The 24,424-nt window shown below is 44.2% G+C and overlaps 1 protein-coding gene across 1 annotated transcript in view; it reads left to right on the forward strand.

Moving 5' to 3' along the window:
* The window catches only part of OPRL1 (opioid related nociceptin receptor 1), a 36,452-nt gene that overhangs the window by 6,108 nt on the left and 5,920 nt on the right, over nucleotides 1-24,424 (forward strand). Inside the window, exon 3 of the mRNA XM_074969506.1 lies at nucleotides 23,579-23,934. Within this exon, the coding sequence (XP_074825607.1) occupies nucleotides 23,579-23,934 (356 nt within the window). The remainder of the gene's footprint in view (nucleotides 1-23,578; nucleotides 23,935-24,424) is intronic.

Raw genomic sequence — 24,424 nt, forward strand, 5'->3', positions numbered from 1 at the left:
TAAGTAAATGTAAGTCTGAAAATAGTGTATATACACACTGTATATATTGCATCCTTAACCTCTCCCTGAGAATTGGCTTTAACTCAAAAAATACTGATACAAACCTCAGTTTCCTCCCTAAGCTTGATTATTCCTAGGGTTTCCTTACAGCTCCCTTTCTGCCCCCAAACCCCGCTTCCCGCTGTCTCTAGAAATGCTCCAACCTCACTTATATCCTAGTTGGATATGTCTCAGCACTATGAATCAGCCGTAAGTACCCAACATCTTTATACAGGGTTCAAGCACTAGGCATGAGAGTGACTGGAAGCAGCTCTGCATCCCTGTGAAGACTCTCAAATCTGCCACTTTCCTGCAGTCTCGTTCACACCCACTAAACAGACAGACAATTGCACCAAATAAACAATTTCTGCCACCTGTGATGTTTACAGGGTGTTTGTTCTTGAAGCTGTTTATTTCTCATACTTCCATGCCTTCGTACTAAACTGATAAGCGGTTTGCTGCACTGTCACCTCTGACAAGAGCTTTCAAATGGAACACATCTTTAACTCCCTCGCACTCACCCTTTCTAGGTACAGCAGCCACTCAAGATTGCTTCATGATCTGCTGACACTAAACTTCCAGCAAGGCCAACAACAACTTTGTGCACAAACAGTGTCCCTTACAAAGACTTGCAAAGAACATCTTAGCCAAAGTTGCAGAGATTTTTGCTTATGTTAGGAGAGCAACAGGGAGAATTTAAATGTGATCATGATTTGTGGCTATGTAACCTATCTGTTTCACAAGGTCTTAGCCATGAATCATAACAAAGACTCACAGAACATAGAAATAAGCAATACATCAATGAGTCCATCTCCCTGCTCATCCAGGATTGTTCTTTACAATCCAATGTTTTCCTTGGTTTAGTTTTAAATGTTCCAAGAGATGGAGCTTCTAGCTCTTCCCTCATGAGATTTTCCCACAGCATTATGTCTATCTCCCTTCTCTGAAACTTTCTGCTGTATCTTTTAAGCTACATTCTTCCCTCTTCCTTTGAAATTTTCTTCTACCTTCCCACCTAGACAGATGCAAACTTGGCCATTCTTTGCTGAGATTTTCCTATATTATCATCTGGTTTTCCAAGGAATGACCCTGCCCAGGTTTCTTGAATAGCGTGTGTGTTGTGAAAACCCATAAATCAGTCTGCACGTTTGCCTGCAGTACTGCTGTCTCCAATTTATCCTTTTCATTCGCCATCTACTGGTATTCCAGGATCCTGTTTTTAAACTAATAATAATGGATAGTGTCCAGTAGAAGAATGCTTCCTTGTCCAGTGGGTAAATAAAACTGCTTCTATCGTGTCTGGTCACGAATCTATTCCACTTTCTCAGGCCTTATCATGTCTCTTTGGTTTTTCAACAAGCACCTTAGCCAGCAGAGTTAGACAGAAGGAAAGTTTTGCAGTACATTCGCTTGCTCAGCTGGTCAGACAAAGAAGGCCACTCAAGTCAACACCAGGGATGAACTCGGCTTAGCATTTACAAACTCTGGAAGCTGGCCATTTGTCTGTAAAGAGTTATGGTGACAAATTAGCTTACAGCAAAAGGCAAGCAGAGGTTTGGCTCTGTACCATTTCCTAAGATAGCTAATGGCTGTGATGACACAAGAAAAGTGATTCACCTTGGGACAGAAGAGAATGTCAATGCTTATTAGCTTCAGGACTTGACTCTTGTCTTTAATAGGTTGAAATTCGGGTGCTTGCTAGTGGAGCCGGGATTCAGCTTTTGATAACCTTTGTGTGAGCCCCCACTCACAGTCTTTCTGTTTATGGAGAACAGAAAGGCAGATAAGAGCCCAGTCAGTTATAACAATATATTTTGCCCAATCTCTACTCTTTTGCAGAAGCAAGCTCTTTGTTCCAGTGCTCACGTTCAAGCTGGCACAGCCAAATTTTATGAGATTATTCTGCTTGCATTTCTCCTTGCAATTTCGAGTGACTGAAGCTTCTCTGCTCTATCTTGTAATGCACACAAGTGTTTCCCTGTATGAACATTGTGGGTGACATGTTTACAGGGAAGAAAAGTTGAGCTGCACAGGGACAGCAGAATCATCCAGCAATGTCTAAATAAGAACCAGCAAGAACCAGCAACTCATCCACAAGAAGCTCATAGACGGTGATGGCCTAGTTGGTAAGAGATCATGCATGAAAAGGCATGACCTGAATCTTGGTCTCTGCTTATTGATGTCCCTCAGATAAGGCCATGGGAAAGGACACTAAGGCAGATAAAAAGTCAAATGTATAGCCCAAGTGATGAGAGAACCTGTTTCCACATGGCTCCCCTTTTCTGGTCACAGTCTGCCCAATAGCTATCCTTGTGGAGAAACACCCCAGGAAAGTAATAGGAACTGCCTCTCACACTTTCTGTCCACCTGTTCTTACCTCAAATCTGGCGATTAACACTGATATGCAGGCACTGTCAAACCACTGACAGCTTGAAATGTGATCACCTTGTCTTGAGTTGTGTGGGGATCACATGGGATAAGAAGAGTGGGGTTTGTACCCTCACAATGACTCACATTGAGTCACACACCAATGCCCGTTTTCAGTGCAATGCTTAGCCCTTAATATAGCACTTTTCACCCCTGTATATGAAAGCGCTTTACAAGAAGAGGAATAAATATCATTAGCTACATATAGGGGAAACTGAGGCACTGGCAGGTGAAGTGACTTGCCCAGGGTCACACAGGAAGTCTGTGGCAGAGCTGGGAATAGAACTCCGATGTCCTGCCTCTCAATTTGATAATTGTGCTACTGGATCCAAGGGGCTACTTGGTCTTAATGGTGCATAGTAGACTTTTGTAAATCATGTGGTACCTGAGGAATAATATATACCAGGGAGTTAGCCACAAACCCCCTGTCACTCCATATCTCCCATGAAAGGAACCCAGATCCACTGTATCACGAGCCAGAGAGTACTTCTTGCCCATTTTTCAGTTATTAGTGGAACACAGAGACTCTAATGCTCACATTTCAGCAATGTTAAGGCTACAGGGTGGTTTGCTGTTTATCTCTTTAGGGGAGATGAGGATGAATTTCCTGAGATACAGAAGGAAGATTCTAAAACTTCTTGGTGTTTCCGAAATGACCTGGAGCCATTTAAAAAAAATCCCAAAGCTTCCTCTGGGTTTTACTTTCCGTCATATGGCTCACCCTACAGCTCTCTTATATTTGGAGTGACTGAAAAGGTGAAGTGATTAATTTGTTGGTATTGTAATCATATGACTGTCCAATCCTCCTCTACTGCTGAGCTGTACTAATTGGAGAAGACTGAAAAGGGCTCTCCATAGGAGTTCTATTTCCTTTACAGCAAAGGGCTATTGGTTTAAGTTGGCTGCCTCTTGCTGCTTCATATTACTGACCATTGTTTGAGTTTCCTGCAAATTCAGATAATTTCTCCCCCACCTCCAGCCCCTCCATCTCCTTGGTGCCTTTAAGGTGTTACTTATGCATGTGTTTCCCCTACAGTTTCCGATGAATTTGAAGCAGGTAGTTGGGCAGCAGCAGAAGGAAAGGGTTATCTGAGAAGGGAAAAGTCGGCACATTAAACTTGCCTGAATTCTTCTATTTCCCAGTAGTTTGATTAAAGGGAAAAAACAAAAAAACCAAAAACCCAGTTTCTAATGATGCTTCCAAAGCAAGAAGATTCAGAAACAACACCCAGCCTCCTATTGCCTGTTACTCCCAGACACCCAGTTGTGTGTGTAACCCACTGGTGAGTGCATGTTATGAATCCCCTTATGTGCCAGGCCAGAGGCTATGAGCTGTAACTGTTTTAGCTCTGGAGGTCCCAAGGTCACTCCCCCATGTTTTGGCCAAGAGGGTGACCATCACATGTGCCTATTTAATCACGGGGCTTTAGGCACAAGTACCTGTGCCATTTTTTACTCCCACAACTCCAGGAATATTCAGATGGGTTAGGACTTGTCGCCCAGAACGTTGATCTCCTTCCAGGGCTCTTTTCTTTCCATGCAGCTCCTATTTCATACACGCCCTCTGAGTAAAGACGTTTGACTGAACTCCTTGAATTCTTCCACCAGTTTGCTCATACTTGTTCTTCCCCAGCCCTCAAGTCTGCTACCTGGTCTCTAATGCTCTTCCTTCTATGGTGAATTGGACTCCTTTGCAGCCTAGTTAACTCAATAGCGCGTTCATGGCCTTTCAATTCTACTTACTTATTAATGGTGTCTCAAGGGCAGATTTTAAAAAGTATTTAGGCACCTAAAAATACCTGTAGGCATTGACTTTTACCTACAGCTTTAGATACCTAAACACCTTTAAAAATCTGGCCCTCAGTCCCTAACGCACGAATCAGGATCAGAGGCCCGTTGTGAGAAATTATAACATTTCAGTTACGTGACGTCTTACAAGAAGGCTTCCTAATAGGAATGGTTTAACAAGCTATCCTTCATGGAGTATAAAGTAACACAAATCCAGTGGACAGGAATGAACCCTTTGAGACCTTTTGTCTCTGTGCCCTTTGCTTTCCTTTTCCCTTTGCAAGAGGCAATTGGTGCAGTTTGGATAGAAATGAAATTAATATTGAGTGGTCTGTAGTGTGTGGAGTAATCAAAAGTTATTATACCATAAAGAGTGCAGAAGAACAAGAAATACAAATGATACAAATGGATGGAAAATGAAGTCTTTTGGTTATTACTGTGGTACAATGGCAAAGGAAACTTGATTTTTCCAAGATCAAGGCTGAAATATGCATGCTTGCAACTCACAGCTTGCATGTGCACATACCAATATGATTAACATTCCCCTCTAGTGGATGGCCCATGGAGAGTATAATAGCCCACCACTGCTACCAGCTGATGGATTTACTTCTTTAGCTCAAATGGTAGATGCCTGTGCTTTTGGAGCTGAAAGGTTCTGTTCCTGTTGGTATCGCATGTTTGGTGGGTTGTCACGCATGCAAATCCTGGCCGCACATTGTCTTTGGGATGTGCGTGAGCACAAGTCAGTTGCACACAAGTGCATGCGTGCTGTTAAAAATCTGTGCCTAACGTACACCAGCAGCTGCTTTCAATGTCAAGAATGTTACAGGCTGAGTAGGATTTTCAAAAGCACTGTAGGACTTGCAATCTCACATCAAAACCCAAACATGGTTAAAAATCCAGACTAAAAACACTAAAATGACAAACTTTGGTGAGGTTTCTAAGTCCTGTTTAATTGGGACTAAGTCCACAGCACTTTTCAGGTCAAGTGGCAAGAAGTTCCAGAGGCCAAAGGCAGAGGTGTCAAGTTCAAGATGGAAGTGGAATCCTAGTAAATGTACCAGGAGGAGAGTAGATTGCTACAGAATATTTTCAAACAGCCATACTCTTTAAACCAAAGCAGTGTGGCTCATAATGTGCCACATGGCTGGTTATGCATCTGTCTACGCTTCTGAAAGGGCCTGGTTGCCAGGCCTGTGGATTAAAGTGCTCTGCTCATCCACAGAACAGGCATGGCACAGGTAAGAGCAATGAAATTGTCCTGTGCACTGGCCTAGTAATGTATTTCAGTCCTGTCCCCAAGAGATGGACAGAGGGAAGAGTCAACTGCCAGGTCTTCATGGCACATTCAGTCCTTTGTCTATCTTCTGAAGCTAACAGTAAAGAAGACACTTGTGCAGGAGTGGTGCTTGTTTGCATTCTTCTATGGAGAGTCTGCTGGCTCATTAACCCTTGTTAGTAGATTGCAAGCAGCTAGGTAATTAATTGGGTCTTGTTTGACTATAAAGTTGGCAGTTTCTGTTGCGACATCTGGCTGCTTAGTCCAGGATGGTTAAGCCTCTGTGTGGGATCCATACACCCATCGGGAACAGAGTGCTGTTGAACTGCCATGCAGGCCTGAATAGGATGGAAATCTGGGGGACAGGGTAGTCATGTGATAGTAGTAGCCAGGATAAGACAAAGGAGATTGGAGTGATTGTAACACCTACAGAAGAATCTCTCTCCTTACTGTTGCTGGTCAGGTATTTGCATAGGTCATTCTCAAAAGACTACAATTTCTTGCTGAACATGTATATCCAGAGAGTCAGTGCTGGTAGATCAACTATCCTCATGCTCTTCACACTAAGGCAACTGCAAGAAAAGTGTCAAGAACAAGGAAAACCTCTCTACATGGCTTTCATGGAACTTAGTACAGCTTTTGACCTCGTCAGCAGAAAGGACCTTTGCCAATTGCTAGATAGACTTGCTTGCCACCCAATTACCCTCAGTCTGATTTAATTCTTCCATGAAGGCTATAGTCCAGTATGATGGTGACAGCTTAAAAATCCACAGTGGTGTCAAACAGGGATGTGTTTTGGTACATTCTTCTCTCTGCTGCTCCGTCATGCTTTTTCATTTTGCACCGAGGTTGTACATCTCCAGACAAGAGCAGATGGAAAACACTTCAACACTGCACATCTCAGACCACAAAGCAAAGTCAAATTCCTGCTGCTAAGAGAACTTCCTTTCGTTGCTGGTGCAGTGCTCATGGCATGCAGTAAAGAGGACCTCCAGCAACTTGCAATAGCTCCGCGCTAGCTTGTGATGAGTTTGGACTAACCAACACTCTGAAGAAGACAATGGTTATGGCACAAGTTGTGTTGATGGTGCTAGAAGTTGTGCACAGGTAATGCTACATGGGATCAATTGTATTGGATGATTTATCTCTAGATGATAAGCTTAATTCTTGCATCAGAAAGGCAGCCACCACATACGGTCAACTGACCAAACACATGGGAGAGAATAGGAAACTAACATTGAACATGAAGATATTGGTCTACCATATGTGTGTTCTAAACATGCCACGGTTGTTCAGGTGGTGAAGCCTGGACTGCCTACGGCAGTACAAAAGAAGGCTAAACACCCTGCACACCCACTGTCTTTGCCATATTCTAAATATCAAGTAAGAAATCAATGTTCCTGACGCTGAAATACTTGAGAAAGAAAAATTGTCATGTCTGATCACTGATCTCAAAGACCTCTCTGTTGGTGTGACCATTTGCAACGGATAGACAATTCTAAAGGATCTCCTGTATTGTGGATGCTTCAAGGCCACTGGGCCAGCCAAGGCTCAAGTTCAAGGACATTTGCAAGAAGGACCTGTTGAAAATTTTTAACATCAACATGGCAAGCTGGACAGATGTAGCTAGCAACAGGCTGCACTGGAGGGCTGGGCTGCATCAGAGTGGTTGAGAGAGAGGAAAGCAAAGTGAGTGAAGAGGAAAGAGCAGTAGGCTTCAAGCACTATTAGTGCACTGGTTTCATCTGTTAGCCCTGTGCCTTGTGTCTACATTACCTGTTGCTCGGGAATTGAGTGTTTTACCCATGTATGGCTGCAGCATGACATTTAGTACCTGAATGGCTTTGGCACGTAAACCATTGTCTTCTGAGACAGACAGCTGCCATATAGTAACAACCAGTAATAGCAGGGATGAAACCAGAGTTAGTGACATGGGACAATGATAATGCTGATGGCATGTGATAGGGTTTCCAAGATCTGACCCAAAATACACGGGCCAGTCCCTCGGCTGATTTAAATGGGAGTGCTGACTTCAACGAGGCTATGCTGACTTACGCCAATGGAGCTGAGAGATGCGAAAGAGCAGTGACCTCTTTTGTCTGTTTCATATCCCTTGTCATTCCAGACACTGCAGCCCTTACTGAACACGACTGTCTGCCGCAGGAGGGGAAGAGGAAGCATGTCATTGCAGCTAGAGGTTTAGTGGGGGAAGGAATGCGTACAAGCTGCATGCAGATGGATGGCACCGTCTGGGTCTCAGTTAGATGGGATTATGAATAACCTAATCAAGAGAATCAGGATCCAGAGCCAAACGGTAATGCTAATGGCTCCCTAGGGCGAGAGGTTTCAGTCTGTCCCTTCCCCCCCGCCTCTTCCCACCCCAGACATTTGTATTCAGTTTGTGACTGTGATGTCAGTGAACAATCTGTTCAGAAGTCTCATTTTTGCAGCCTGGCTGTTAGTTCAGTGACGGGGCTTCATGGATCTGATCGCTAAGCACACAGGCCCTGAGGCTGGTAATTGTGGGGAAAGGTAGCTATGCCATCAGAAAGGAAGCTTTGCAACATGCTGTGGAGATGGGCTAAAGAGCACCAGAGGATACATTATGCATCTCTGTGAAAGTGGTAAGACCTCAAAGTACAGGTGCAGGAAGGGACATTTCCATCTTCTCTCACCGCCTGCCCCTTTGTGAGCTGCACCTCTACCCAGCGCACATGCTTTGGTCTAACATTGTTCAGGGCTTGCTTGGTGGTGGTGGTGGTGGGGTGAGGCAGAGCTGTAGGTTAATGCACCTGGCTTTTACTTCTGAGAGCTTCGGTTTAAATAGTGGCGAGAACAATACATGAGCCTGATCTTAATTTCCTCCCCAGTGGTAAATTAAAGCTTGGGTCTGAGTGTTATATTGGGAGAACAATACAAGAAGAGGAAAAAATAAAGGCAAAAATAGGCTGAAAAGGGACAGGGAACATAGCAAAAATAATGAGAGAGCAAGCAAGCAAGGAGCTGAGAGAAGAGAAAATCTAAGGGCAAAGGGAGAGTCGATACACTGTATCCTGGGCTGCATTCAAATCAGGTTGAGCTCATGAGGGCTCTTACCAATAGCACAGCTTCCCTCTCCTTAGTCATTGAATGACCTTGCTAAAAACAAAATTGCAGGAAGACAAGGTTGGCAAACTCCAGTCTAGCTCCTGATTGAATCTTCTTTCAGCTCCTTATCCCAGTCTCCTCACAGTAGCACCGGCGCACCTTCCAGCAGTGTATTAACTGACGCGTCCAACATCTGCCAGGTGCGATTCTTTCTTTGTCCTTCTGTCTCCCCAGGGATAAATTGTTGCGTGGGGTTTTAAAAATATCCACTGTCGCAGATGCATGCGGCGCTGTGTGTTATTGAAGAAAAGGTTGAAGAAGTGCGCTTGGAATAAAGGGTGGTGGGTGTTTCATGTACTGTGTGTTGGGTAATAGCCTCAGAGGACTCCATACTTGTGAAACTAGACTGGCTCTTTATTAAGAGAATGATTTATTGCAGCTAACATTCCAGCCATGTGCACACAGACCGACTTCCTAGTGCCTCCTCCAGACTCTTCCTTCCTGCAACCTGAGTTCCTCCATCCAGGTCCCATGCAGGTTGCTATAGTGGGGTTTGTGGTGGTTATTTGAGCCTGGAGACAACAAAGTCTGGCTCGGGAAGGGTGTGGTTTTGAGCTAACTTTGCACTCCGCCAATCTGGGAGCCAATGGGGCAAAGCTGGTCCCTCTGTACCTCTTAGGGAAATGAGCCAAGGGGCCATTCCAATTCCAAGACTTGCAAGACTGTAAGGATGCCCTGGCCATGCCCTCTGTGCAGGCAACTAGGAGAGTGCTGTTGGAGTTGCTATGGTAGCTATATACTACCAGAGAATGCCCTTGCATAAGAAGAATTCTCAAGTGGCTGAATGTGCTGGGTTTAATTAACATTTCCCCTGCCCCCCAAAATCTAAAAAAACTAAAACACCCCACAGCAATTTGTGGACTTTGAGAGTTTGTAGACTAGGAAAGTTCAACCATCCCCTGATTACCACATCCATTTTATAGATGGGGTCCAGGGACGGGTAAATGACTGGCTCAAAACTACCCAGCAAATCAGTAGCAGAACTGGGAATTCCCAGTACCTCACTCTGGCCAGTGGATACACTGCTCCCTTCAATAAATTTCCTGTTCAATCTCATGCAAAAGCAGCAGCTTTGACTGATTGCTCCTTCCCCAGCTGTGTTCATATGCTTATTTGCATAGGGACTGTGTTAATAAGGGAAACTGTCTCCATCTCTTAAATCTTACATTTCATTTCTGCCTTTGTTGGGACAGATTTAAGGATCTGTTGATCTGAGTTCCTGGCAAAAAATAATCCACAAAAGATTAATTGATTTTGCTTGCACTGAATATTCTGGAAGTGTTTGCGAACATTGGTCAGCTGGGGAGATGTTTGCTTTCTTGGAGGCTGTCAGAAAGCGGAAAGAGTGAGCTAGCCGGGTTAGCATGGGGTGAGAATTAATTCATTTTATTTTTTGATCATCTTGTAAGAGAACAGCCAATGCCATCTCCTCTTTCAGAAACCATTTAGCTTCCCTAACTCATCTTTAAGTGCTGGGCCAGATGATCATTCATTCTCGTCATCCCATCTCCTCTGTCCATTGTTGCAGAGGGGTGAAAGTATGGGAAACCTGTTAAAGGGACCCCAAAATTCGATTGGCGGCAGAGAACCCACATGGTATCATCCCCTTCTGACTGCACCTCTATGTGTGGGGGTGGGGGGGGGGCTCTGCAGGATTACTGAAACATGGCTGGGCAGGACAAGGGCACAGGTGGGGAAAAGCAGTTCTACATAGATTCCCCTCTAGAAAATGCCCATAGGAATGAATGCTGATTGTTCCCCTCTCTGCCCTGTGCTGGCACAAGCCCTCAGAAGGACTGGGGCAACAGGCAGGGGCAGATGGAAGAGCTTTGGCAACACAAGTGCAGAAGGAAACATTCTGGGCAAGGTGGAAAGGGAACCAGAGAGTAGAAATGAGAGTCTGGCTGTCTATATAGAAGCACTAGTCCTCCAGGGATACTTTGAGACTCACAGGATTTCTCAGTGGGCCTCGGGACAGGGGTGGAGTTGGGGGGCTATGTCCTCTGCTCAGTCCATGGGGACACAAACCCCACCTCTGCTAGATTTTTGACCCACTCTAGCTAGTAGTATGGGGAGGTGCATTATTGTTCTGTGCACACAGAAAAACAATGGCTCCCCCACCCCCTCAGTAATGTAGTGTTTTTTCTTTATTGTAACGTACAGGTGTTATGAATCTGAACAATATTCCTCCAAGTGATAACATTTGCAAAACAGGTCAAGGATTTGGGGGAGGGCGGCGTTAAGCTATTGACAAATTTCCTCAAATACAAACTCCCCTGAAAAGATCACTTGGATGAGCTTTCATGGTTTATCACTCAGCAAGGCTATTTCCAAATACATCCTTCAGATGTCAAAAACCGCTGTCCCGAACACGACAGCTTTCCTCCCTCTCAGAATGTTTAAGGTGTCAAGGGATAGTCAATTATGGTCTGTTCACGTAAGAAGTCTACTTCAGCCTTTTCCAGGCCTTGGGTCCGCCAATGGATGGGTGATCAAGGGGCATTGTTACAATCTAGTGGAACAGACAGACGACCTACTGTAGGACAATGACATTGACCTATGGAGTGGCACAGGGATGGTTAAAATCATGGCCAAATTGTGCAAGAGAACACTGACTTTTTGCAACGTGCTTTGTAATGCACAACAAATCTGTCTCAGGTGATTTCAGAGTAGAAATTACCCTGTGCTCTAGAGACTTTTGACTGTTAAATACCAAGGTTAAAGTTAATCTTAAACTAGGTATTTGTTTGCCGCATCAGTTTCTGGAAGCTTTGTCTAAAAGGCCAGCTGGAGTGCCATCTTTTTGGGCATCAAGGGTTTGATGGATGCTCAACAATTTTTCCTTTGAGCAGAGAGGGGCCTGAACTAAAACCCTGGATCTGAACAAGGTTGACCTTTGGATCTATCTGTCTGAAAGTTATTGGACTTTCCAGGGCCAGATAAAAACAATCCAGGCAGCTAGACTCACCTTTTTGCTGAGATTGCCATCAAGAATTGAAATAAATTCCTGCATCCCAGGTTGAGATTGCTAATTTACTTCATGTGGACAACATAACTGCTCAACAGATGATAGTGATTTTCTGTTACTGCCGAACTAGGCCTGCTCTGAACCATTGATCTTTATAGCCATTTTCCAATTTAACTTGGTTCCCACATGTGATTAATTTCAAAATTCATGCCAAATTTCAAAAAAAAATTACACCTACCCATAGATCTGATTGCCCCAGATTGGATGGCATTCTTAGATCCTTCTTTAAATAGACTTGCCCTGAAACAGAGCAAGCTCCAAACTGCACAGGGTCATCCCGCCTCCTAGGTATGTTGGGTCAACAGCTTTATTTGTTTCCCTGTCAAGAAAGAAAAGAAACCAATCTCTTTCCCCAGCAGATCTGAGTCATACTGCTCTATCTGAAGTGAGCTGGAGTCTTGAGAATCTACCTTCTCGCTTGGTGTTTCTGTTTCTGCACCAAGAGGGGTTTTGTCCTTACCAAACATGGTCCAATGCTTCTTCTCCCTGGCAGATTCCTTTGATAATCACAGTCAAGCATTAAAGCCGACAGCTTTTTGCTTTTTAAAGCCAAAGACCTTTTTTCCCTATTCAGTTGCATTTCTGTTGGAGGAACAGTCACATAAGCATCATTTTCAAGCGTCTGCTGTCTATGAAGCTCTGGCATCGAATATGTACTCAGCTAAGAGCCCTCTCCAAAAAGAAAATAGACTTGGTTTTTTGGAGTGTGCAAATGCTGGCTGACTGCATTGTTGAGACCAATATAATACAGCCACATTCCTTAAGGAGGCAGTCACACAGCCTTAGAGGCTCACTGAATTTCTGTAGACAAGAAACCAAAGAGACAGCTATGGGCTGGTGAGAGCCCCAGGACAGGAGGAGGATGCAGGAACATTTATGGAACAGGAAATTTCCTTTGGCAATAGAGCTATCACCAATTCAAATGAGCTCAGTAGGTTAATACAGCAACTTTCTCCCTCTGGCCACCTGGTTGTAAAACATATTCAGATCACAAGGGAAAATGAATTTAGTGGTGTCAGTTCCATCTCTTGTAGCCAGATACCTGGCAATATCTCCCCAGGATTGGAATACCAGTGGGTTGTTGCAGATCAAGATTAAGACGCATTAGCAGAGCTCTTTGGGCAAAATTCTTCTGCAGGCCGCATCATCAGCTCCTTGATTTCCATCAGCATTCAACTGTAACTAATAAAGTTGAGTGAAATCTGCAATTTCTGTCCTGCAGGAAATTCTGACATTTCAAGTTCTCTTTTCATAGAATCATGGAACTGGAAGGGACCTCAAAAGATCATCTAGTCCAGTCCCCTGCATAGAAAATATCCCATAGAAAATATTGATTTTGCAGAAACTGCATTTTTCATGGGAAAATCATTCTGATGGAAAAATCTAGTAACTAACGAGTGAATTCCCTACTTAATAATGATAACTGTTGTTATCTGTAGTACTGTACCACCGAGGAGTCCCAGTCATGGACCTGGACCCTATTGTTCTAGGTGCAATACAAAACCACTTCTTCCCCCTTTCCTAGCTAGCTGGGGTCAGGTCACTGGATCAGTCTTTTCCAGGCTTGCCAGTCCAGTGTTCACTCCATAGCTACTCTGTCCTTCCATAAACAGTCTATCTGTTGATTTCTTGGCCAACCTCTTGTTCTCAGCCTGCGAACTCTAGTCTCAAAAGGTGCCCTAAAAGGACTCCCTTAATCTATCCTGGCGTACATGCCCATGCTATCTCAGCTTCTTCTCTTGCAGCTTCTCTCTCATACCACTGACCCCGGTCTCACTCCTGATGACATCATTCCACAAGCATTCAGCAATGTCACTCCTTTCCTCTTTTCACTGCCCTCAAACATCTCCTTTCAATGGCTTTGAGTCTTTGCAAGTGCCTTTCTTTGGTCCTCCATGTCTCTGATCAGTACAGAAGAGCTGATCTTACCATGGTTTTGTATAGAGATAGCTTAGACTGTATGGGCATCTGTTTATCACAAATCACTCCACTTTATCTTGCACCAGACTTCCCCTCTGTTCAGCAGATTTGCTTGCAGTTTTGCTGCTTTCTCCATTTGCTGCTAACCAGTCCCCATGGTATTTAAAAGCAGAAACCTGATTTAGATGCTGGCCCTCAGGGTTGACATTATATCTGTCTTGGTTCTGTACAAGTCGCCCACAGGACTTCAGTCTTTTCTTTACTAATTTTGAGGCCATAGTTTTAGTTTGCTGCCTATAGGACCTCCACGTGAACAGGAAAGCAAGCAGTCAGAAAGGCAAGAAACCTAGCTGTAGATGAGCTATATAATGAGCTGGAACAACTGTCCTCAACTAGATGCTATACAAATATAGAATTAAAGGACAGTTCCTTCCTGAAAGGGCTTACAGTGTGACACCGTAACAGCCATGTCCTCTTCCCTTGTCGGTGCATGTCCCCAGAACAGGCGTCCATTTGGGGGGTGGGGGGAAATAGCCCTGATCTTTCCCCTCCCCAAGTGTTAATGTCCCTAGGAATATACCAACATATCCTCCCTTCCGTTTGTTGGCATATCGGAATACCTCCTGCTCCCTTCCCCTGCCAAGTGATCTGGCAGGGGGATGTCCCACCCTCAGCATGCGTTAACCCTCTCATGTAGTGTGGCTGCCACAGAGCACCTCCTGCTGGCTGAGTGTGGCACTGCTGGTGCTCCCTGCCTCAGTTTCCTCCTCCCCAGGGTTTTCTGTCTGTCCCGGAGTTCACGTAGCTGATCCCTCCAGCAGGATTCCCCTTTTGGGGTGCTCAAAGTCCCAAAATAAACACTGCATTTGACAAGAGTCCCAGATTGACATGAACACAAGTTCTTTTGCCTCTTCTGGGCTCAGCTCACAGTTCTTCTCACTCTCATCAGAATGCTGACTCCCAGGGCTTTCCCCCACTGGGTGTCCAAGTACATCCAAAACCACCATGGTCTTCCACCCCTCCAGGGCTTCTCCTCGGTTCCCTGTTCCTCTTGAAAAACACCATCCACAGGACTGCCTCCCTGGAACCTGGCTCCTGGAGTTAGCTCCACTCCTGTGGCTTGGCTGTCCTCCACAGCTAGTCCCAAACTGCTGGGCTTCTCCCTTTTTAAAGTCCCACACCCAGCACAGGTGTGGCAGGGCTGGGCGAATTAAACAGGGTTGGCCAGCCCCAAGTCTCTTGGCCTTTAAATGGCCATACCACCCTGTTACACCCTCTATTCCCCATCCCAGCAAACACATAGAGTCCCCTTTAAAAGTATCATTAATTAAAATCGGTATATATCTTCCCAAATGGGATTCAGGACCGGAGGGAGTACGCTTCGGAGTCAGGGCTCCAAATGCAATCGACACTGAGGTAGCTGGAAGCTTTTCCCTTCTGTAGGTTATTGAGCAGGTGAAAATCTTTCCAGTTTGTCAAAGAGCTGCCAAACAGCCACTTAGCAGAACGCACTCTATGTATCAAACTCATGTGTAGCTAAGAGCTTTCTTCCTTTGTGCAAACACTGGGAGGCAAGCTATGCATTTGTAACTGAAAACAAGAATAGAGAGCCTGTTGGAAATTCAGTGTCCCATTGATCCGGTTGTAGCAAAATGAGACAAGTGTAAATCACTTTAGCCTCTTCTGATTACTTGAAGCCTCTTGAGCAAGGGGAACAAAGGTTCACTCTCATCTCTGGCACCCTTGTCGTGATATTATTACTTTGCCTTCTGACATTCCTTTCCTGTTTGAAGATAGAGATTGGTCTGAGGTGCTAATCAGTATCAACAAAATGGGGAAAGGAGCATGCGCTGGTTAATAACACACATTATTCTGTCTGTTACCAACAGGCAATGATGTAGCAAACACCCATTAGTGTGGCAGATGGCTGGACAGGACAGGACTCATTTCAGATTGGTAGGATTAAAACCTTACATTAGGATTGTCATTGTATAAAGGAGAAGTTGGTTTTGTGGTTAGGGTGCTGCACTCAGGAGTTCTGCGTTCAGGCGGGTGTGTGGGATAGGATATTTCAGGCGAGGTATTTCTGGTCAAGCTAGGGATGTATTAATGCCATTGTACAAGGCACTGGGAAGACCTCATCTGGAATTCTGGTCAGCCGTGTTCAGGAAAGATGAATTCAGCTGGGAACAGGTAAAGAGAAGGGCTGCTGGGATGTTCAGGGGCATGGAGAATCTATCTTACAAGAGGAGACTAAAAGGGGCCAACTAGAGTGAATGCCAAAGCACCCAGTCAAAACCCTAAATATCGCGCCTGTGAGGGCAGTGGTGCATGCCTGATGGACGGCGCTGTTGGGTGTGTACCTGAGGGACAAAAACACATTTCAATAAAGCAATAATCTTCAGTTTCACGTTTTCAAGGTGGGAGGAGGCTATAAACAAAGAGGACTTTAAAAATGATCAAACCCCCATTACCTTGGCCGTGACCTTATGTAAAGTGAATGCAAAGCCTGATGCCGAGGCTTGCCCTAATGGTGCATGGGCATCCCATAGATTCCTTCTACAAAAGTTCCAAGGCTCTTTTAAATGTATTTGGAGGCCAAAGCTACCCCTGAGAGCCTAGGGGATCCTGAGAGTGCAAAGTTCACTTGAGGGTACTTTTGCCTTCCCTTTCCGTTCAGCTGTGCTGGGTCACACTCTAGTGCATTTGAGCATCTGGCTCGCTGTGTATAAGAACAACCAATGTACAGGACCTTGAGAAATAGTCCAGCTCTCTAGACGGCCATCGTTTTTCCTAAATGACATGAGTGGTGCAGGGTGGTGGTGGGCTGAGGATTTTTATTTCACAAGAGGAGCTGCTGGGGTGTTTGCCCATTGTTAAAGGGGAGGGAATGGCCCTTTAAGTGCAAAGAAATCATTTGTCGGATTTGTTTTGAGATATTTGTTTGTGAAAAAATTGTATTTTGGGAAGAAGCAGCCTGCGTTCATCTGCAACAGGAGACTTTCTATCCTGTTGTGTTGCTCTGCTCTGTGGATCGTGAAGCAAGGCGTTTGTAATCTCCAGGAGATGTTTCTTCCATGGCATGATACTGGCCTCTCTTCCTTTTAAAGTAAAGCAGTTTATGAACCTTTAACGTGTAAATAGTTGAGGATTGGTCCTGCTTTGAGCAGGGGGTTGGACTAGATGACCTCCTGAGGTCTCTTCCAACCCTGATATTCTAAGATTCTATGAAATATAACCCCAGCTGAGAATTGGTAAGGGGGGCAGATGGTAAATGCATATAGCTCCAACGTGCAATCTTTAGTTTAGGATCAATTACTACCAAATTTGAAGTTTTGTTCATCCCAAAATTTGAATTTAACACCTGTAATCTTTAGATCAACTAAATTCTTATGTTAATCATTTCACTATTGACCAAGAGCCTGATCTGAAGGCTATTGAGATCAATGGGAAGATTGCCACTGAATTCTACATGCTTTGGCTCAAGCCCCTAATGTACAAGAATCCCCGCAGAAGTTATCCAGAACAATGCCTATTAAAATGAGTGGAAACAAAGGAAGATCTGTTTCAAACCTCAGCCCCGCATTTCAAGTGTTACTCCTCATGCCTAAGAGACAGCACTGGCCATTCAGCCTTGCTGAATGCTGTCAGATCATTCTCGGAAACGCAACCTAGGGACAGTGCTACTGAGAACGCCATTTAACCGAATCTAAGTCTGCAGAAAGGATGGCTGTGGGGGAATGCTGCCCTGCCTTTGTGATAAATGATTAGAGCCTGCCTTTTATTTACCAGTGAGCCAATGAAGTGGTGCTAGAAATAATCACAGGCTTTGTTTAGCTATTTCAGCTCAGCTAGTGGCCAAGCTGCTGACTTCTGAGCCATTTGCTGCCTTGCCGATAGCTTATCGGGTAAAGTTCAGAGCAGCATTATCCTACCTGGGCGATATGTGATAAACTCCTGGCTTAAGCCTTACTGAGACTATGTCTACACTTGCAGAGTTTTTGCGCTGTCAGTTTCACCAGTGATAGTGAACCGGTCAAAGAAAAGCGCTGGTTTGTGTTCTCACTTACTTCCACAGGCATCAGAGCGTGTTCGCATTTGCAGCACTTCCATCGCTGATGAGAGCAGCGCCCTAGGGCAGCTATCCCACAGTGCAGCTCTCCCATTTTGACGATGGGTCTTGTGGGAAGGGGGGTGGGTGATTGCGGGGCATCCTGGGTCCCTGCACAGTCTCCTCTTTCCAAACCCTGATCAGCTCCAGTCGCTCAGCATTGCTCCAAGCAAGGGATCTTTTGCTCCCTGGAGCAAGATTTGTCACCTGGCCAAATAAGTGAGCACTTGCCAAAAAAACAGGAAGGGGAGTTTCAAAGTTCCTGGGGCTTTGCAGGGGGTGGGGGGTGGATGTCTGTTTATCTGGCGTCAGAGTGGTCACCTAGGCACTGTGGGAGATCCTGCAGAGGCTAAAAGCTCTGTAAACAGGAAGAACATGTCATCACTCACACATCACCACAAAAGCATCACCAGTAAGAGCCGTCCGCCTTTCATGGAGGTGGTTTTCTTTCTTTCGGAGTTTCACTGCAAAAAGTCATTGGCAAGTGTAGACGCTCCCATGGTTTTTGGGCTAAAAAGGGACTTTTTCCGCTTTAAACGGCAAGTGGAGAGACGCCCTTAGTCATTTTTCAAAAGAAGTCATCTGAGCCTTCTCAGTTGGTAATAACCCAGTTTACCATTGGCCGGGATGTGCTTGCTGTATCAGTACATTGCGGCATGCTGGCAGTGAATGCATTTGAGGGAGACTTGGGGAAGGCTCATGTTTGTGTGTGTGTGGTGTTCGTGGAGTTCATCTCAGAGTATGTAACTGGCTTCTGTATTCGGGAGAACAGGTCTGTCTTCAGAGCTGCTTCACCCTTCCTTCCTGTTTATTAGAGAGTTGAAAGAGAGTGTGATGGGGGTGAAATCAGCTGGTTGTCACCCTTACACCGTAACAATGCATACATTATCCATTGGGATATCGGGGATACCCACCATAAATATATGAGCATGATGATCAGGGGTCCTAGTTTTCTGTGATAACCTCCCCCCCAAATTCTCCAATAAAAAATATAAAAATCCATGTTTTTCCACAATTAAAATGAAATCTGACATCTGGGGACCACCCGGGGCCAACAGCTGGAGAAGCCCCACTGTCTGGGACCCTGGAGCCATCAGTCCAAGCCCTGCCACCTGGGTCAGTTTCCCATATTCCTGTGTGTGCGCTGGTGGCAAGGGGTACTACTGTATGTGTTTTTATTTTTTCACAAAATATTAAAACTAAAGATTCTCTGTAAAAATGCAAATCCCAGGTTTTTCTGGGGCAAATTGTTTTCTAGGATCCCTGATGATGAACCCCAAAGCAAAAGAATGCCTGTGGCAGCTGTGAGATATATGGCACCCCATGAGATGGCTCTCTCAATATTTCCAGCCCACTTCTGCAAACTCAAGAGGTTTTGAATAGTTTGGATGAGATCTGAATAAGGGGATCTTACCCAAATCGAACCCCACAAATGATCTGAAAGTCCCCTGTGATTGAATCTTACCATCAATCCTTTCCTAACACTGGGAGAGATTAATTCCAACTGTCTGATGGGGGAGAATGACTTATTTGGCTGATAGTATTAGTGTGGGTTTCCCCCTCTTTCACTGGTGGGCATAAACTAGAAAAGCTGATGATATTCCATCTAAAACTGCTTCTATTATGGGAGAATATTAATTCCAGGCTCATCTCACTGGAGTTAAAAAACAATTTAATATTTTGTCTTAATTATGATTATTATTGCTTTTAGAATATTTAGTCAAAAATGAAAAAGTCAGAGCCTTTGGGGTGTTTCAATTTTTCTTAGCTGTCAGACAGTAAAATTAGTCCCATAGAAAAGAGCTGAAAGAATTTTGAAGCAGAAATAAATACCAAAACTCTGTTGTCTTTTTGCTTTTTCTGATGCTTGAGAATCTATAAACAACATTCCCCTCCATGGAAATCTGTTTGTTACTACAAATTACTGGAACATGTTCCCACCTTTAGTTATCTCATTACACTCCACAATTGCATTTTTTTTAAATAAAAAGAATTCATATAAGCTCTTTGCAGTGTTCCGGAACGGCTTTAATAATTTAGATGCATAGACAGGTTCCTATTAAATAAACCACTAAATAATTGGGAATTGATCAGGGAGCAGTTGAGCTTGAAGATAAAATTATGTCATATTTGAGGCTGGTAATGGGCTGTACCTCCCAGAGCACTTTCCAGTTAATTTTGACAACCAGAAAAAAAAGCCACGCAAATTATTTCTTCATGCCCCTTGACATTGTTTAAAACACTTAAATTCTATCCATAGTGGTCTGCAACAATGGTGCAAGACATACAGTTGTGGCTTTTTTATGTAACCTTCACAAAGGCGGATGTAGGTGTCCATGAATTTGTTGATCTAATCACCACCCGCAGAAGGACTCAAAATTCTACTTTTTAATGCAAAACCGGTCAGACCAAGAAGCTTGTTGGCTCCTGATTGTGGAGTAACATGCACCTCCAACTTCAATATCCTGTGAAGAAATCCATCAGTGAGAAATCATAAGACAGTCTGACGGAGGCATGGTCATGTGCTAACTGCATGCATGCAGATATAGACAGGAGATATATATAAAGTAGGACATTTAGCTGTGTAGGCAAAGTCCATCAATATTCAGAGCCTTCAAGGCTACGATCAATTAGAGAGCTTGAAACATAGACCTCAGAGTCTGCAGAGCCAGCCAAAGCCCTTATTTTCCAATGTTTTCTGGTATTTTCTGAGCCTTCTGGATGATTGAGGTTGTGCAGTATTGTACATATACTTTACATACATTGAAGTATGTTGGGGGATGAATGGCTGCATACAATGAAGAATGAATGAAAATACCATGCAAAGTATTTGACTTCTAGCTTCAAATTCTGTTCTACACGCATTCTTTTATCACCCTCATCAACATAGCATCTGATAGTTTTCCAGTAGTGCATAAGTGACACAACTAACCTCTGTCACGCATGGTTCATGAGAGCAGCGTAGTGTTATGGTAGGCTATTTGTCTTTTTTTCTTTGTATGTCCATGGTGCTCCACGTCGACATGAGAGAAGGCAGGTCAGAGAAATGTGCCTTGCCTTGTGAGTGGCATTGTGACGTTTGTGACGGTCCTTGGTTCCTCTGGGAGTTTGTTCCATAGTCTCGGACAAGCCTCCAAGAAAGCTCTGTTTCCTGCACAGATGTGGAAGAAAGTTCCATTGTGCTCCAGAACTCAAGGTGTTTACCACCATCCTCATTTTGGAGCTTTAGGCTGCAGCTGACGTTCTACAGGAAAGTGCTTTCACTGCCCCGTAGCTAATTATGGAGGTGCCATTTGCAGCCCCATAGTTAAGGTTACGTTTTGTGCAATGCAGAGGGAGTCAACCTGTAGTTATATATGAAAAAACACAGCTTATCCTCCCCAAAATTACAGCACTTACTCTTTAATAGCTCTCCATATATACAGCTGTTATTCCAGCACCTGTCACCAGCACTAAACATGAACAGAGCTGGGTGCAACGTTTCAATTTTCAAAACCATTTCAAGACATGTTTACAGTTTTTTCAATCAGCCTGAGAAAACAATGATTAAAAAGTGCCACCTACACTTACTTTCCAAGGGAGCAAAATGAGACAGGTCACCAGCAGTTGTTGGTTCATGGTTCCCAAGCCCTTTCATATTTCTGCATCACATACAGATGATTTCCAGGCTTAAGGAAATGTTACTGGTCCAGTGGGAACTTGTGGTTCACACCTGAGCCAATTAGTTCTCAGTTCACTCACTGTCTACAGCTGTTTGTGCTTGCAATCAGTGAAAAGTCTAAACACTCTTGAGCCTTACCACTGTTACCACTATTTACTTTCAGCTGCTTTGCACTGCCTCTAGTTTGAAGAACTGCTAAACTTTTCATCGGTATGAGAGTCAGATCTAAACATGCTCCAAAACAAAAAGAAGAAATCAATTTCTATTAGGGCTGCTACCCTGTCCCAGTTTTCCCAGGATTGTCCCCTTTTTTAGGTAGCTGTCCTGGGAAATCCTGTAAGTCTTTCTGGGACCTTAAAAGCACAACCACCAGAACTGGGAAGGCCAGGTGCCCCCACTTTTTAACAAAAGAAACATAAGCGCAGAAGTCATGTCCCCCGCAGATTCCCCCCCACCCCCCAGCAGATTAACAAATTCTGCTGGGGAGGCGCTGCAATTATATCTTTTGCCCAACAGGGGCTGCTGTGGCACCAGGAAAGAGGGCAGCTGGCTCACTACCAGAGCAGCCAATTGAGGAGAGAGAGGGGTCACTTTGGCCTTGCTCTTGCCCCCCAATTCTAGAAAGGCTCTAGCGTCCTTGCTTTAAAGTCCTGGCTTTTGTCCGTTCTGAGACCTCTGGCTCCCCTGGTCCCTCGTGGTTAGAGTGGATAGTCAGCTGTAGGCTTGGTGATTTCTGATTTCCACAACATTTTTTAATAAATACAATGCTGTAAATACTGAGCACAAAAAATGCTCACAAGAATTAGCAGCGCTGATTTCTAAAATTCGCCACATATTCATGTTCTTCTCTTTCTAGAAGAGGCTGCCAAGGTTTTTATTCTATTTTTAATCTCTCTGTCAAGATTTAAATGCCAACAGATGAAAGAGGTTTATTTCCAGAACGTCATCTGCTTTAAAAAGTCCTCTATAGTCATAAATATGATTCGACGCTGATTAGTAGCAAATGCAAACATAAAGCCAGCATCTGACAATTTGATGTTTGCGTTTGGTAACAAACTGTCCACAGACCACACTTAGGCCAAGTTGGGGATTTGTAGGTTATTAGTCCACAAGTAAGCAGTATTTTGAGCTATTATCATTCATATTTGCTTTGCATTGAATGGAGTGTTTGGAGATCTCTAATGAAACCTGCAACGAGCCTAAAACTGCTAAAGGAATTAGAAGCCCCTGTACAGAGGATGCCGCTTAACGGGCAACCTTCTGTCTTAAGAGATTGCCATCAAAGTATCCACAAACATGATAAGCACAGTTTACTGCACCTTCATTGGAAAGCCTTCTCTGGTAAACCACTGATTTTTCCAAGTCCTTAGCTAGTTGTGATTCACTGTTATTTCAGCCCTGAGTGCATTTTTACAGAGAAATTATACGTTTGAAAATAGAGATTTAAAATGGAGATGTTGAACCCAAAATGTGGGATGCCCAGGTTAAAACATTTTTAGACCTGATCTGACTGTCCATGAAGTTAATGGGAATTTGGGCATTGCCTTCAATGGAACAGGATCAATCCCCCCAAAAGCACATTTCTTCACTCCTTTTAATAATAATACCTTAGATTCGGAAAATAGATTTTTAAAAATATTATTTGCTTTTGACCATTTATGTCGTTTATATTTTGCACTACAATTAGCCTGCAGAGACAATGAAAATAGATGGGTCAGTTTTATCTTCTGGTTCTCTTGCACTAGAATATTGACATCTGTGGCTTGCAAACATGGCAGGGGCTTAAGTCCTCTCCTTCTGATCTGGTGTTGCATTGGAATTTAAAAATCTAGAAGTGTGTTAATCAACACTGTGCTTGGGAGAAGCCAGCAAACCTTTGGGAGGAAGAGAGGTGTCTCCTGCTGGGTTATTTGGGCTGGGCATTGGGAAGGAGGTTTTAGGTATAAGTCTTGATCCTGAATGGATCTGGATGGACAGTCCCATTGATACCAGCGGGAATCCACACAGGCACAGGGCTCTGCCTATGTGGATTTGATTGCACGATCCGGGTCACAATTTGTAAATGGTCTTGTGTTCCTTCTGGAATAAGTGTAACTCATTGCCGATGCTAGTCCTATCACAAGCAGTGGGGCTGGAAATCAAGTGGAAATCTGTATATCGATCTCTCCTTTGTTTTAGATTCACCAAGATGAAGACAGCCACAAACATTTACATCTTCAATCTCGCCCTGGCCGATACCCTGTGTCTGATAACCTTACCCTTCCAGGGTACGGACACGTTCCTAGGGTTCTGGCCATTTGGAAATATCCTCTGCAAGATCGCCATCTCCATTGATTACTACAACATGTTCACCAGCACTTTCACCCTGACCATGATGAGCGTGGATCGTTACATCGCCATCTGTCACCCCATCAAGGCGCTGGATATCCGTACCCCCCACAAGGCCAAAGTGGTCAACATCTGCATCTGGGCCCTGGCTTCAGTCTTCGGTATCCCAGCTATGGTGATGGGGTCAGCAGAGAATGAAAATAATGGTCAGTAAAAGTGAACTAACGGGATATTCTCCAAACTAGACTCTGCATCCATGTGATAGGTGCACAGGGTTCCACAATCACTGGCTCGTTAAGTCTGGTACTGTAACAGCCCTTCCCTCCTGGGCTAGAAGCATGTTTTGAACCACAATCTTCATCACCACAATATAAAATGTTACTTGAGATAAAGTACTAGATCCATTAGCTAGTAGCTGTAGTAGGCTTTTATCCTCTGGTGATGAGAGCAATGCTGCATGTGATTGGGGAAAATAATCCTTTCCTACCCCAGTGGCACTCAGCTTACAATCTGAAGCATGAGACTTGATTTCCCTAATGTCTGTTAGTCAGTACATATGCATCTGTTATCCATCCTCCTGCATGCAAGAGTCCCTCTTACAATCTTACAGAGGGTCCTTTAAAAAAAGAGTGTTAATTGTGATCCTTTAGTATGGACGGATATATCATGGTGGAAGTAATTCTCCGGCAGCTCAGC

This window comes from Natator depressus, chromosome 13 (genome assembly GCF_965152275.1).
Source record: "Natator depressus isolate rNatDep1 chromosome 13, rNatDep2.hap1, whole genome shotgun sequence".
Lineage (NCBI taxonomy): Eukaryota > Metazoa > Chordata > Testudines > Cheloniidae > Natator > Natator depressus.